General features: G+C 45.2%; 1 protein-coding gene across 1 annotated transcript in view; it reads right to left on the bottom strand.

The window, feature by feature from the left end:
* Positions 1-15,179, bottom strand: part of Unc79 (unc-79 homolog, NALCN channel complex subunit) — a 192,166-nt gene that overhangs the window by 139,054 nt on the left and 37,933 nt on the right. Inside the window, 4 exon segments of the mRNA XM_038337440.1 lie at positions 4,307-4,335; positions 6,689-6,729; positions 7,299-7,387; positions 11,281-11,345. Of these exon segments, the coding sequence (XP_038193368.1) occupies positions 4,307-4,335; positions 6,689-6,729; positions 7,299-7,387; positions 11,281-11,345 (224 nt within the window).

Genomic DNA, 15,179 nt, shown 5'->3' on the forward strand with positions numbered 1-15,179 from the left:
GGCAGGGAGACAAGTGAATATTGCAGTCTTGCTGGCCAAGCCGATTCAGCTGAAACCACAGACTGCAGATTCACTGAGAATCTGTCTCAAAACACAAGGCAGAGAGCAATGGAGAAAGACATCTCATGTCAACCTGTGGCCTTCACATGCACACACACAGGTAAGCACTATCACGTGTGCACACACGCACATGTACACACACACACACACATGTGCACACACCACAGTAACTGTGAGAGGGAACGTGAATAGAAGAATGAATCATTCTAGTTACAACTAGAGTTTAAAGAGAAAATATTGAATCCAGGGCACTCTTCCCAGTCAGTGGTATAAGATTCTCAAAGTAAGAAAAGGTTTCTGGGTAAACACTACATCCAGGGTCCCGTCAGGAAAATGTATCCTCGGGGGGATAAAGATGACAGGGTTAAATATAAAGCCATTTGTTAAGACCCAGAATGAGCAAGGTGGTAGCGGCACAGCCTTCAACCCCAGTATAATATTGGGAGGCAGAAGCGGATGGATCCCTGAGGCTAGCCTGGTGTACAGAGTGAGTTCAAGACAGTCAGGACTACACAGAGAAACCATGTCTCAAAAAAAGAAAGAGAGAGAGAGAAGGAGGAAAGGAGGGAGGAAGGAAGGGAGTGAGAGAGGGAGGGAGGGAGGAAGGGAGTGAGAGAGGGAGGGAGGGAGGGAGGGAGGGAGGGAGGGAGGGAATAAGAGAGAGGGAAGAATAGAGGGAGAGAGAGGGGGGAAAGGAAAAGAAAAGAAAAGAAAAAAAGATAAAAAGAGTCAGAATATGGTGTATTACATCATAGTCTCTTTTAGGCAGACAAAGACCTGGAGATTCTAAGGGCGTACTTCACTATCCTCACTAATAAATAATACAGTGCTGAAACTGCAAGGCATCATTCCCAGAAGCCTTGAGGAGAGTTCAAGGTTTAGCCGGGCTTATCTCACAGAGATGAACCTTTAACTTGTGTTTAACTAAAGAGGTTTATAAGGGGCACATAGAAGCACACAACATTTCTGGAGGATTCTGTCAGAGTGGACTGAGAAGGCGGGACAGCCCAAGATGAATAAGCTTTCAGGCTTGCAGGATTTCGAGGGCGAAGACAGACCAGCTAAGTCTGCTTATCCTGGCCAATTTTATGTCACCTGGACACAAGCTAGGGTCATCTGGAAGGAGGGAGCCTCAGCTGAGAGAACATCTCCTTAAGATTAGGCTGTAGGACATTTTCTTAATTAGTGACTGATGTGGAAGGCCCAGTCCTCTGTGGGTGGTCCCATCCCTGGGCTGGTGGTCCTAGGTTCTGTAAGAAAGCAGGCTGAGCAGCCAGGAGAAGCAAGTCAGTAAGCAGCACCCCCATGGGCTCTGCAGCAGCTCCTGCCTCCAGGTTCCTGCCCTGTGTGAGTTCCTCACCTGACTTCCTTTGATGAAGAACCTGGAAATGTAACCCACACTGTTTTCCTCTCCAACTTGCATTTGCTCTGGGTGTTTCACCATAGCAGAGTAACCCTAATTAAGACAAGTTGGTCACAGGATTGTTGGGGGGATGGAGGCCTGGCTTGTGAAATTTTAGAGGGAAGTTTCAAAGCCTTGATTGGGGTCATTTGTTACTGCGGATTAAGGTTCTAAGGTTCTAGCTAGCTGGGGTGAAGAATCAGCTGTGATTAGCGGGATACAGAACCTGCTAAGGTGAAAGATTTGTTTTACTGGGCTACTCAATGCCGGTCAGCTGGAGCAGAGAAATCAGCTGTGATTAACAAGAGACCAGCATTGTTGAGGTGGAATCTTCTGAGAAGTATTTCCTGAGAGTCAGCACACAGGAGCTGTGCTCCAGAGGGGGCCAAGGTTGTACCGAGGACTGACAGTCAAATCTGGTAGTGGAAGAGTCACCTAGAAGGTACTGGTTTTGAAGGCATAAATGGAAACCAGCTGAGGCTTGCTTGCCACTGTGAGAGGCCAGGAGAGGCCGTTGGCAAAGATACCGCCTCAGTGGCAGTTGAAGGCCCAGGATTGGAGGGGTCATACAGAGAAGTTGGGGTTTGGCACCATGAAGGCAGCCTAGGAAAGGCTATTGGTGAGAGTGCAGCCCAATTGCAGCAGAAGACCCCAGCATTTTGAAGATGCCAGCACAGTGGGGTGACCACCAAGAACAGCAGCAGCCATGGAATGGGGCACCACGCTGAGAAGACAAGCTGTGTGTGCTGCAGAGGGCAGAGATGGAGAAGTGACCCAAGCCCTTTGGAGGAGTCCAGAAGACCATGAGTGGGTCCCGAATATTGGTCATTGCATGCATTTACACTGATGTAATTTTGGTTTGGTTTTAATCTGGTTATGACTGCACCCTGGATCTTCCGTCTTGGAATAAGAAAGTATCTAACTTTTTTTTTTTTTTTACTGGAGCCCACAGCTGAGAGACTGAATTTTTAAGATTTGGGTTTTTTAAGAGATTTTAAAGTGTTTTAATTTATAAAGATTGCGGCACTTTTAAAATTTGTAAAATGTCTTATGCTGTGATGTTGATGTTAATTTGTGACGTTGGGGATGAACAAGAAGGCAAGGTGGTGTCTTAACAGTGATGCGTTTGTGTGTCAAGCTGGAGATGGGTCAATTGTCCTGACTACTTTTATGTCAGCTTGGCACAACTGAAGTCATCTGGAAGGAGGGAACCTCAATTGAGAAAATGCCTCCATAATATCAGGCTGTAAGCAAGCCTGTAGGGCATTTTCCCTATCAGTGACTGATGGGGAGGGCCCAGTCCTCTGTGGGTGGTCCCATCCCTGGGCTGGTAGCCCTGGGTTCTATAAGAAAGCAGGCTGAGCAAGCCAGGGGAAGCAAGTCAGTAAGCAGCACCCCCATGGGCTCTGCAGCAGCTCCTGCCTCCAGGTTCCTGCCCTGTGTGAGTTCCTCACCTGGCCTGCTTCAATGATAAACAGTGACCTTAGAAGTGCAAGCCACCCTTTCGTCCCCAATTTGCTTCTGCTCGGGATGTTTCAGCGTCGCCATAATAACCCTAACTGAGGCACTGAGTCAACCTGCTGCCCAGATCGCTCTGCTCTGTGCTGACCTTCGAGTTGCTTTACCCAGGGACAGGCAGCAAAACTGACACTGTGTGACTTCTGAGCGTCGGCCTCAAGGGCCCTTGCAACCTCCTTTCTGGCTCTCTCAAAAAACTGCTGCCTGTGCACAAGCCCAGCCTGGCCTCCTGGAGAGTGAGACTTCTCATGGAAAGAGGGAGGTCCTGAGACTGCTGCCATCTCAACCACTCAGCCAAGCCAGCTAAGGTCCCATACATAATATATGACAATCAGACCATCTGTTATATCATCCAGACATCATTCTCTGAATTCCACACCCGTGACTTCCTCCTGCACGCCACCCCCACCACCACCTCCCATGCCCCATCCACCCACCCGCCAGCCACATACCAACAACAACCTAATGCAAGTGTGTAAAGGAGCCTAGAGGAGTTCATTAGCCACACTGTCAATCCACAGAATTGCAATCAATTGATTGCAATAACTGACTGTTGCTGGTAACCAGCCATTACATTTCAGGATGGTTTGTTACATAGCAATAAATAACCAAGACAGCCTTCAAAGGTGCGCACTCAAGATAAACCTCCCAAAAAAGTTTAAATGAATTGTACAAAATTCAAACAAGCAGGGAGAACAGAGTAGGCCAGAATCCAGGTTCCTCGAGCAACAAGTCAAAGCTTTTGTCATAGTGCCCTGCTGCTTCCTGTTAGCTTTTCAACTACTAAAAAATAAAGAGAAAAATGGAATGGAATGACCTAAAGAAGCTAGGTAAAATGGCAAATGGAAGTTTTAGCAGAGGAATATTTAGCTAAGCATATCATTGAGCATACACCTAAATGAATATTTTCTACATGTGCTTCATCTAGGCATATTCTTGACATATATTAAACTATATGCAACACATTTCAAAACAACGAAGATTTTTAGCACTTAAGAAAGAACCTTCCCTAAAATTAAATCCCATGAATTGCATCACCATCTGCAGATGTTCGTGATTAGACCCTTCCCCAGAGCCGCACATCTGCTTCCGTTTCAGAGCACTGAACACAGACACTGAGCACATGACGGTGAACAGAAGCAGCCGTGGACATGGAGGCCATGTGGACACCACAGTCTCACACAACAGCGCTCCCGCTCCTCCTTCACGCATGCACTGGTGTGTACGCAGTGGGAAAGAATGGCGCAGACATGAGGCAGATGTCGACAGATGAGTGTACACACAGACACGGAATCATGCCCCATCGCACAGACGGTGTGCGCTTACCTTTTTTTGACATATAGCAGATATTTCAGCTGTAAGGGGAAGGTACACAAAATATCAACAAAGAAAGAGAGCCCATTTTAAATAAGGGCAACCATGAAAAGTAATTTAAAAAAATACAGTCTTAGTAATGCGAACCAATGGATTTCATCAGAAAGCTTTGGATTTTGCCTCATAAATTGTCATCGACATTTATTGGCCTCTATTTTTTCTCCCAAAGCATAAAGTATCTGTCTCACTCTTCTAACAGCTTTAGGTTTTATTCCGTGCTGTAACTGTCTTCTACTCTCAGGTCGAATTTAACCTTCTCAAATATGTTAAGGAAATCAGTCAGGCTAAAGCCATACAATGTTGATCTCATCAGACAGTCAAACTCAGAAGTCTTACTGGGGACCAAGGAAGCCACCGGTGTTGAAGCCGTGAGAGCAGCAAGGACTCTGGCCTTTCTGTCTCTGCTCTTTCTGTGACACTGATGCCAAGTGATGGGCTGTGCTTAGCGCACATCCATGAGATGGTCTGAAATGTCAAGACGATGAGATACACTTATCTTGGTCTACTCTGACTTGAGCTATTGGTATTAACTAGTGCAAAACAGCCTTGTGGTTACTTAGAAAAAAATCCTTTATCAAACATGAGTAGATCCATTAGATCAAGGCGGTCAAACTGCCGTCGACTAATGAGGCTGACTTTAATGAGAGCATAAGAATCCTTTTCAGTTGGCATACCAAGTGTTTCCATGGAAACTGATATCTTGAGAGTAGTTGAAAATAATTTTTCCGAGAATCTATCACTATTTCCCTTAAAATAGTAAGGCCCCAAGAAATGGACTGGCACTTTATTTATAGAATAGTCTGTGTTACAGTAACTCAAAAAATTAAAGGAAGGTGTTTCCCAAACCCTGCCTGTTAATTAGAAATTAATGGATACAAAATCAGTAAAATGTATAACTTGGTTCTTAAAAATCATCTTACATAACCATTTGATAACCTGCTGTTTGCATGAGTAATCTGACGAGAATGTCACAATTCTGGGTGAACAACCAAAAGCTCTTTCAGTTCTTCCACAGATGAGCATCATCTAAAAATGAGGTCTAGAATTCAGAATCATGCCTGATATTTAGCAGGGGCTAGTATTCTAAAAACTGGGCATTGACATACGCTCCTATAGAGCCAGCTACTCAGGAGGCAAGAGGCTTCTTGAGTCTGGGAGTTTAAGTCCAACCTAGGCAATACAGCAAGAGCCTGCCAGTTATGAAAAAAAAAAAAAGCAAGCCATCCAGGGTTGGGCATGTTCAGTACTTGGGAGATAGAGACAGGGAAATCCAGGGTTCAGTGCCAGCCTGAGTGACATTAATAAGATCCTGTCTAAGAAGAAACCAACAAAATATAGTGGCACGGACTTCTGAATGTGACTGTCCAACATCGGGAACCAGAGATTCACTAGGAAAGCGGCCTGATGCATGACTCTGTCCATACGACGAGCCCAAAGCTTCCCACAGATGAAAGAAATTTTCAAAATGTTCCTGAAAGGAAATGGAGGCCGACGGCACTGCCCTGTGTTACAGGTGGCACTCAACCAATTCATTTCTCTCTTAAAGCTGACATAAGCTAATATTAAAAAGTAGGATTTCAAAGAAGTGGTGTACTCTAAATTAAAGCAGGAGCTCATGGCCCGTGTTAGCATGGGGCTTCCCATGGCCTCTCCTGCTTGTCCCTTCACTCTCTGTGTCTGTAGTCACAGCCTGTGCTGTGTGCCCGAGTGGGGGTCATTGTGCCTCTGCCTTTCCTACCCATGTCTTTCCTCAGCCTTCCTGAGCAGATTGGCTTTTTGAGACAGCCCTGATAAGGAGGCTGGAACACCCAACTTCTCCGTGTGCAGCGACCTAGCAGACTCTAACAGGCTCCAAGGAGTATCGTACATCTTACCTTTTTAATATAATACACTAGATATACTTTATCCCCATCTTACTGATTGGGAGGCCAGCTCTCAGGGCAATTAAAGGACACTGTCCCCCAAAATACAGAGCCAGCAGGGAAAAAAAAGGACCATGGTTCCCTTTCTGACCCAGCACAACACATCATTGGTAGCACGTGTTCTACACACAGAATATTCCTCAGGACACAACTCAGCAGGGCTTAGGTCATACATGATGTTGATTATAATATCTAACCTTAATTTTTAGTAGAACTGATAGTGCCTTCCCTTGTTATTAAGTGTTTAGGCAATATTATAAGCAAGACATTGATATAACGCTGCAGGTCAGTGAACATTCCTGAAATATGAGGCTTTGGCTGCTGCCTTTATAAAATAGCACAGAAGGAGATAAATCAGGCATGTCATTAGTCATCCTTGCTCATTATTCACCCTTTCTGAAGAACACCTTACCTTGTGGCAGGAGAACATCAATCAGCCACTCGCTGTGGTCCCTAGGAAGAAAAATGAAATTGGTTTCTGAGCTTCGCTGGACTGTTCCCTGTGCGCATGCTCGTCTGTGAGTTATGGACTACTGATTGAAGCTTTTCATGGGGAGTGTAATTAAGAGCACTGTTGTGATAAACTTTTGAGCATCTAAAGCATCCCAGTCAATCTATAAATTACAAGCATTCCCTCGTACTCCATTGTCTGTAAACGATGGTTTCCCGATGTTAGTTCCGCCAACCCAGACACGGGCCACAGACGCGGAGCTGAGTGAGACCACGAAGGACAGCTCACAAGGACAAAGAGCCCACTGGAGTGATGAGACTCTGGAAACTCCAGGTTTCTCTAGCATCAGGCTTTCTCGGCAGCCTTCTCAGAGGGGCTGCTTCAGAATTAGAGCTGCTCCTTTGCTTGGAATTGCCTTCTTGTGTCCTCTAAAGACAGATGTGGTAACTTCTGTCTTTGACTGAAATCGCCCAAATTGTGTTAGACGTCAGACAAACAAATCTCTAAAAGTCACAGTAAGGCTTGGGGCAAACAACTTTCCTGGCTGTCTGGCTCAAGGACTCATACCTACCCTGCGATCCTCTCACTGCATTCTTCGCAGAGGTACAGTGGAGGCGGCTTATCGCCCAAAGCCACTGATAAGGAAGGGTCTATACACATCTGAAACAAACGACAAGACAGAGTGACCCTTCCTGCTCAGATACACCACGTCCCCAATCTATGAGACGCACACCGTATATCGACGGAGGCAGGCAGCATTTTATTATCAAGGTAGAAGAAACTGTTTTAGTAAACCCCACCTGCCCTGCTGAGGAGCCCACACTGGGGATGTAAAACTGCCTGCCAGGGTTCCTCTGTCTGGCTATTTGCAATTCAAGTACCAAACACTGTCAAGAACTCTTCCCTCCTGCCACAAAGCTGAAAAATCCCCCTGTTCTCAGGCTGCTCAATTGTGTTATATGGGTGACAAACACAGCAATCTCTCTTTAGGAAAAGGAAAATCCATCATTAAGATTTTAAAATCATTAACTGCTATCCAAATGTTGGCAATAGAGACGTCACAGGAAGTCAGGTACCGAGGGGTGCCTTTCCTCATTCCTGAACCTCAACTCTGACTCAGGCTTACAGTGCCCCATTTTTGCTTTTCTCCCCACCCCCAACCTGCAGCTCATTTACCCCGTGCCTTGTTGTCTCTATACCCAGCAGAGACACAAGTGTTCATGTCACATTGTCAGGGTGTCTGGATGGTTTCAATCAAGTCAACAGTCAGGTAACTAACTGTGCTTAAACTTCCCATCAATTCAAGTTTCTAGTATTTCAAAAGTCTTCCTGCATTCTGTGCCTGCCTTCAAGAATAATACACCTCTGATTTAGCTGAGTACCCAGGTGATATGCCTGGTGTACACACTCTCCTTCCTTTAGCTTTTTTTCATTTACTTGAAGGAGGAAAATAACCCACATTTACAACCCCACCTATAATTCAGAGCCATAATCTTGAGAGGTTTTAGTGATGGGATCAATACCAAAATTGCTAAATTTAAATAATTAAGTCAACAAAGTTTATAAGTTGCATATTAGCCGAATGTGAAATATTTCCTACGTAAATTTCTTGATTCTTTAGACACAACTAGTAACTACTGTTTGGTCTGTGGGAGTGGCAATTTTTCCACAAATAATCAAAGAGTAAGTATTTTCGATTTTGTGAGCCATATACTCTCTGTCACAGCCACTCAACTCTTCAGGTACTGCATAAAAGCAACCACTCTGTAAGCAGACGAGCAAAGCTGCATTCCAATAAAACTTTATTGACGGTAACAAGCAGCAGCCACATTTAGCAGCAGCCACATTAGCACCACAGGTTTGCTGACCCTGTCTTACATAATTCTCTGGGCTTCAGCCAGTTTCGTAAAGCGAACTTTAAATGGAACCAGGAATAACCAAAAGTGGAATGTGACATAAGACTCCAAGTTCTGACTTGTTTTCACCCATCCCTATGGCAACGGTCGGCTCTTCAAAAAGTGCTGTTCCCTGGGACAAATTATTAAAGCCTCAGACTGCAGTGTCTGTGGCAGAGACCTGAGCTTCCCCGTGCACCCCGTGTGGAGCTCCTGAGCACTGGGATTTCACGTTCTTTCCCAGTAGGTCATCGAAACGTCTGCCAGACAAAGATAAGTCTTCCATTCCACTCAAAAGGAAAACTTCCTGGGATGTTAGATTGACAGTCATTAGAGACTGGCTACCTGACTTTTGACCTGCTGGTTATGTAATTAATATGTCTGCTCAGTTCTGTTCTACTAATATGTTTCTGTCTGGCTGTTGAATTAAAACAAACCAACCAACCAACAAGAACAACAACAAAGTGATTGTTGCTGGCAGGCACCATACCTTTAATCCCAGCACTCAAGAAGCAGAGGCAGGGGGATTATCTTGGAGCTTGAGGCCAGTCTGGTCTACATAGGGATGAGGCTAGCCTGAGCTACATAGTGAGTTCTAAACCAGACAGGGCCATAGAATGAGACGCTGTCCTCAAAAATAAAAGCTTGCTTATAATCTATGCCCAATGTACAGACTGGAAAAAAACAGAGAAACAAAAATTACAAATAATTCATGTCAGCGAATCATTCTCATCCACTCTGCAGTGACATTTTTATGGGTATCACTGGCTGGTTTTCACTTCCAGTGTGAACCTGTATCTAAATAGACTGAATCTATGTCAGACTACATGATCTCTCGGCTTCCCTTTCCAGTAAGCCTCAGGCATTGGAGTCCTGCACCTGTGTGTTCTGTGGTGGTACAAAAAGTAAACCCCTGCTGAGCCGCGCCTGCTAAAGCGCAAAGCATGGCCCCACACGGGAAGCATTGCTCGGACTGTTGTTTTCTAGAAAGTGAAACACTAGAGACTTTTTTTAAAAAGAGAGAGATTTGGCAGGAAGAAGGCACGCAATGAAAATATCTTCGGAGCAGATTAAGGTGGTGGCTGCGAACATTTGAATGTGCTAAATACCAACTGTTTCCTTTCACATGGTTAAGTTTTAAATTTAAACAATTTTTATGTGAATTTCATCTCGATAAAGGAAAAAATACCAAAGGCAGGCTGGTGGTGCCTGGCCTCCAGGACTGGGTTCCTGGCATAACAGTAAGGTCAACCCAGATGAATGGGCTGGGCTGCCTGCCTAGCAAAGGAGAAAATCTAATTTCTCCTTTCTGTGATTAGATGGCCAGAAAGCATTACTAACCAGGATGCCAGAGGACTCTAGAGAAGGCAGTCTGCCATAAAAGCAAGGAAAAAAAATAACCTGTGACAGGCAAGAGGCAGGGAGGGAAGACAAAAGCCGTGTAGGTCTCCCTGCCATGAAAGCCACCGACTGCATGAACCACTCGTGATCTACTATGTATGTGTCCACTCCAGCACCCTCATGCCAGAGAAAAAGACTTTGAGCCCAACATCTTCTTAGCTTCACAATAGAGGTTACATGAGCGACTATGCACCGCAAAGCCCGTGCTCCTGCTGGTGGCTCACGCTCATCTGCTCTTTCTTCGGAGTCATTCGGTTTTCTGCCATTAAAGGCAAGCATCCAATATAAGGACACAAGGAAGTCCTGTGACAGATGATGCTCGGAGATGGCAGTGCTACCATCGTTGCCCAGCATACTGTTAGTCCTTTTGTAGTTACCGATCTCATTTTACCTGGCTTTGTCCCTACACAGTGGCAGTGCCGGCTCTCTGTTATTTAGGCACCGACACAGTCTGCCTAGACAAGGGAAACAGACTCCAGTAACACCAGATTCTCAAAAGCACCTGTAAATGCTCCTCACTTCAGCCAGCACCCAATCCTTACAGTGTGACGTTAACCCATGCAAATCCTAACCAGGTCAAGACACCCGCATGTCCTGCATCCGACAAATACAATACTATAAGCAATTCTGTTTGCTAAGATGTGATTATTCCTCAGAACATCCAATTTCAAGTCAGTTTCAATAGGGTTGGATCATACGTATAGAAAAGAATGAAGCCGAGAGTTAGGGTACCTGGCTCTGTCTTTAGTTTTATGCTAATCGCCCGTTGGCCCCATGCAACAATCTCCTCACCTCTAGTGTGACCTACTGTGTGCACATTACCCAAACATCTCTCAGTCGACTGGCCCACATCCATGATTTGAGCGAGGACTTCACGACTTTGTCTATTTTTGTCTTACCGCTCTCAAATTTGCATAGTCACATAGCAGACCCTCTGAAGTGGTAACTTATAAGGAAGGGGGTGTGAATCTGAATGTATTGGCTTAGATAGAAACCAGGTAAGATAAACTGTGTGTTCGTCAGTATTCTTCTGATAATCAGCCCAATGCTATAACAATGCTATACAACCCTTGACTGTAAATTCACAGCCCCAACTCACAGACACCACGGTTCCTCCTGCCCAAATACAGAGCTTGAGATGGACTACAGAGCTCTGTTCTACAGAGACGCAAGCAACTTGCTCTGTTCACCTGGCGGTTTACTCTACTAACTGAACGGCCTAGAACGCAGCAGCAGCCCAAGCTTGGGAAGCAGTACCTTCACAGCCGGCTTGTTAATTGCATTGTGGCATTCGATGTGCTGGCAGTGGATGGGATTCCAAGCTGGAAAGCAAAAAGAGAGCCAGTAAAGATCTCTCACTGAAATTGTTTACACCCCAGTAAAAAACACACTGGATAGTTCACTAGTTTTCTTTCTCCTAAACAGAAACACCATCAAATGGTGTCCTAACAGACTCAATCACCTATGAAAACAAGTTAAAATCAGGCAAAGACATGGCAACTTTATTCACCTTCCCTGGGAAAGAAAGCCAGCAGCAGGTAAAGTACACAGGCACATAATATTCATGAGTTCTCAGGTTTCCCAAGGATATTTTCACTGGATTCCCCAACAGTTCTGCAGCTAGGTATGACAGATTATTCAGCTCTTGTCTCATAAAACTAAATTAAATTTTCTGGTTGTGATTTGCTGAAGGAAGTGGAGGCAGGAGGATCATGAATTCAAAGCTAACCTGGGCTACACATTTTTTTTAAAAAAGCCAGGTAGTGGTGACACATGCTTTTAATTCCAGCACTCAGGAGGCAGAGGCAGAAGGATCTTTGTGAGTTCAAGGCCACCCTGGTATACAGAGCTAGTTCCAGTACAGAGAAATCCTGTCTCAAAAAAAAAAGTTAAATTTAAAAAGATTATGTCACCCAATACTGTCATAGTCCATGTAAATGCAAGCTGAGGCTAGACCCTGAAGCACTAGGCTCCCGATCCTGGCTCACCTCACGATGAAGCACTACGCAAAATGCCCTACGCTTTTAGCGCCAGCAGCTTTTCAAACAGGCAATGACGCAATGGATCAGAAGGAATTTTCCACCATTCTAGTTCCCACCCCTTCTTCCTCTTCATATGGAGACTGGAAAGATGAACCTCAGCTAGTCTGCTGATACCTGTACCAAGTCCCTAACTCAGTTTCTATAAAGATTGAGGACCAACAGGACGTGATCTGAGATGGACCAGGAAGCGCTCACAGCCAGCAACCCCCCTTTATGTGCTCTGATGCACTGAATAGCACGCTGTCATTCCAACGAGGTAAAATGTTTGTGTGCTTCAAAGTAAGCCCATTCTGAACGGCCACAGTCTAATCTTACAGGACTGCAGGTCAATTCATCCTAAGCACTGATAGAAAACAGCACTCTAACCACAGGTTTGTATTGGCTCCCTTGGAGGGAAAGAAATGAGTAGATAAATGAAGACTCACTTGGGTGTGGGTATCACACAACCAGATTCCTTTCCAATGTGTCACAAAAGCAAGATGTGAAGAATAGCAGTAAGTTTCCTTCTGCCATGGGAGGAAGTTCACAACTGCCTTGAGACTGTGACCTGCTACAAATACCTGGAACAGATGCCCTGCTTCTCCATCCCAACCTTACGAAAGACATAACTAGTCCATTCCAGCCTTCTTCCTGCTGAGTTCATAATGGAGCTTCAATCCTTCCTCCCGCGCCAGTCACCATGGGTCAAAGCAGGGCTGGCATATACAGTGGCATCTGTTGACCCTCCCCAAACCCATCTAGTATGAGAAAACTGTAATTATTCAGCCACAGATAAGGCTGCACTTCCAGGTTCAAAAGGCAGTCACGGGCAGATTGGCCCTCAGGAACAAAGCCCTCCCCCCTCGCGTGGCCCACGTGTGCGCATGCGTAGTTACCTCCACGTGCGACTTGTCTAAAACCCTTGCGCACATGCTTGAGTTGCACATCTGCGTCATCAGCGTGTAACGTATAATGTAGTCACACCAACCCCCTGAGCGCATGTGCTAGGCAGCTTTTAAAGCTGAACACACCATTTTCTCTAATTTCAAAAACATCATATTTAAAGCATATCCGCTGCTATGGTACAGTACAAATACGCCAACCTATGCAGCAGCCATGAAACCTTTTCAGGGCTCTAATAACTTCCGCTCTGTGGACGAGAGATATATGGGAGGACCAATTCCTTTCCGGTTTTTTTTTTTTAATCCATTTTACCCACGTCTTTGAGTTAAGAACAGATTCTAGGAGTCCACTTGAGTAATTTTTCAACTCTGATGAAATTTGTTAACCCACAGACCCTGAAAGCTCAAACAGTTATTGTCAAGACACGGCAAAGGAAGACACAGAAATTCATTAAGATCAAATTGATGGAAAACTTTTAAAGCAGTCATTAAAAACAAAAGATGCATTACTTATAGGAGGATAAAGATAAGAAAGACCACTGATGTCTTCTCAAAAACAATGCAAACCGGGACTTAAGGAAGTCGAGCTAAAACTGGTCTGGAAGTTTCCTGCTTTCTTGGTAGCCTTCACAGTGCTGCCATGCAGACTGTGGGGTGAAGGGGGAACAATCCTCATAGACAGTTACCAGGGCCTCGTGTGCGTGGGATACTAACCAACCAGGCAAGACGTGAGCGGTGCGACCTCTGTTCTGAGTGCAGGCAGCCACCTCCTGGTTGCATTTAAGCCCACTCCACGGGGGGGCGGGGGGGGGAATTGGGAGGGGATTCAGTGCTACCAGAAACACAGTAAAAGCCTGCCCCTGGGAGAGTGGAGAGAGGGTCCTAAGTGCTAGTGGGGAAACTATCGTCGTTGTTTTGCTAAAAAAGCACTCGATGTGCCCATCAAAGCGCCTTCTAAATAACTGTGTTTAAGTCCACAGGTCAGTGCTGCTATCAGCTTTGATTGGAGCCGCTTTCATTTGCAATGGACAGGAGTCAAGCAGAGACTGAAACTGGTGTGGGTAAGTGACGGGAAAAGGTAACTACTGAATGCTCAGCTATAAACGGGGAGCACACACACACGGGGCTCAAGGAACATCATGGAAGCAGGGGCAGAGAATGTAAGAGCCGGAGGAAATGGGGGAGGGGTGTGGAACACTGACTTCCAGGTACCACAGGGATGGAACTCACAACAGCTATGTTTCCCTGCTGGAGAAAGAGCTGCACAAATCCTGTCAACAACCTCTCACAGAGAGGGAAGGGACCCACAGGGCTGAAGATTTATACACAGTTAATGGTTGGCAGTAGAGGGAAAAAGTTTCCGAGAGGTGCTGGTAAGATTTCCCCGCTCCAGCAAGCAGCCCCTCCTCCAGGAGCCTGCAAGCAGCCCCTCCCCCAGGGGCTATATCTAATAAGAAAATATTCCTCAGAAATATGTACTAAACAACAGCTATTCAAGATACAGAAGGAAAGGAACAGGAGCTGAGTGAAAACTCATTCCTATCTCAGAGTGTGAGTCAGTGCATCATTGTCTGAAGGCAGACTATGGAGTTGAAGGTACACAAACCTTAGAGAGAGAGAGATTTTAATAAGTAAAAACTGTTAATGCAATATAGAAAAATTAAGCCCAAACGTTGAGAAGTTAGTAAAGAACAAGTGGTCTCATCATAAAGCGAGGGGCCAAAGATGAGCCACCCAATCAGCAGTCACACTGTGAATGACCTGGACAAGTGGCCCATGGCATGTAAATGATCTAAAAGGGAGAGATTGTGAAATGAGATTCTTTCAAAAAGCATGACTCTATCATATGCATATGAGAAACACTCAAAATACACACAAAAATGTGGACAAACAGAAAACTATGCCATGTAAACACTCATGCGTCAAATCTGGAGTCTCTACACAAATGTCAGGCGAGCTGACCCAGGACAAGGAACATGAGCAGAAAAAGAACGGTTTTCCACAAAGATGGAAGGGCCAAGAGAGCAAGGCACAGAGCAGCCAAGAACACAGGTACATTTATTAAATAGACAGAACCAAGGAAGGCGTCGGTAATTATTGCTGTAAGTTCCAACCATCTTTCTCCATTCAATAGCTGATGAAACGAAAGGACAGGAAGTCAGTAAAATTGAACAAATAAAACAAGAATCTCACACAACAATGAGATAATAACAGGATTCTCTGTACAACCGCC

This window comes from Arvicola amphibius, chromosome 7, assembly GCF_903992535.2.
Source record: "Arvicola amphibius chromosome 7, mArvAmp1.2, whole genome shotgun sequence".
NCBI lineage: Eukaryota > Metazoa > Chordata > Mammalia > Rodentia > Cricetidae > Arvicola > Arvicola amphibius.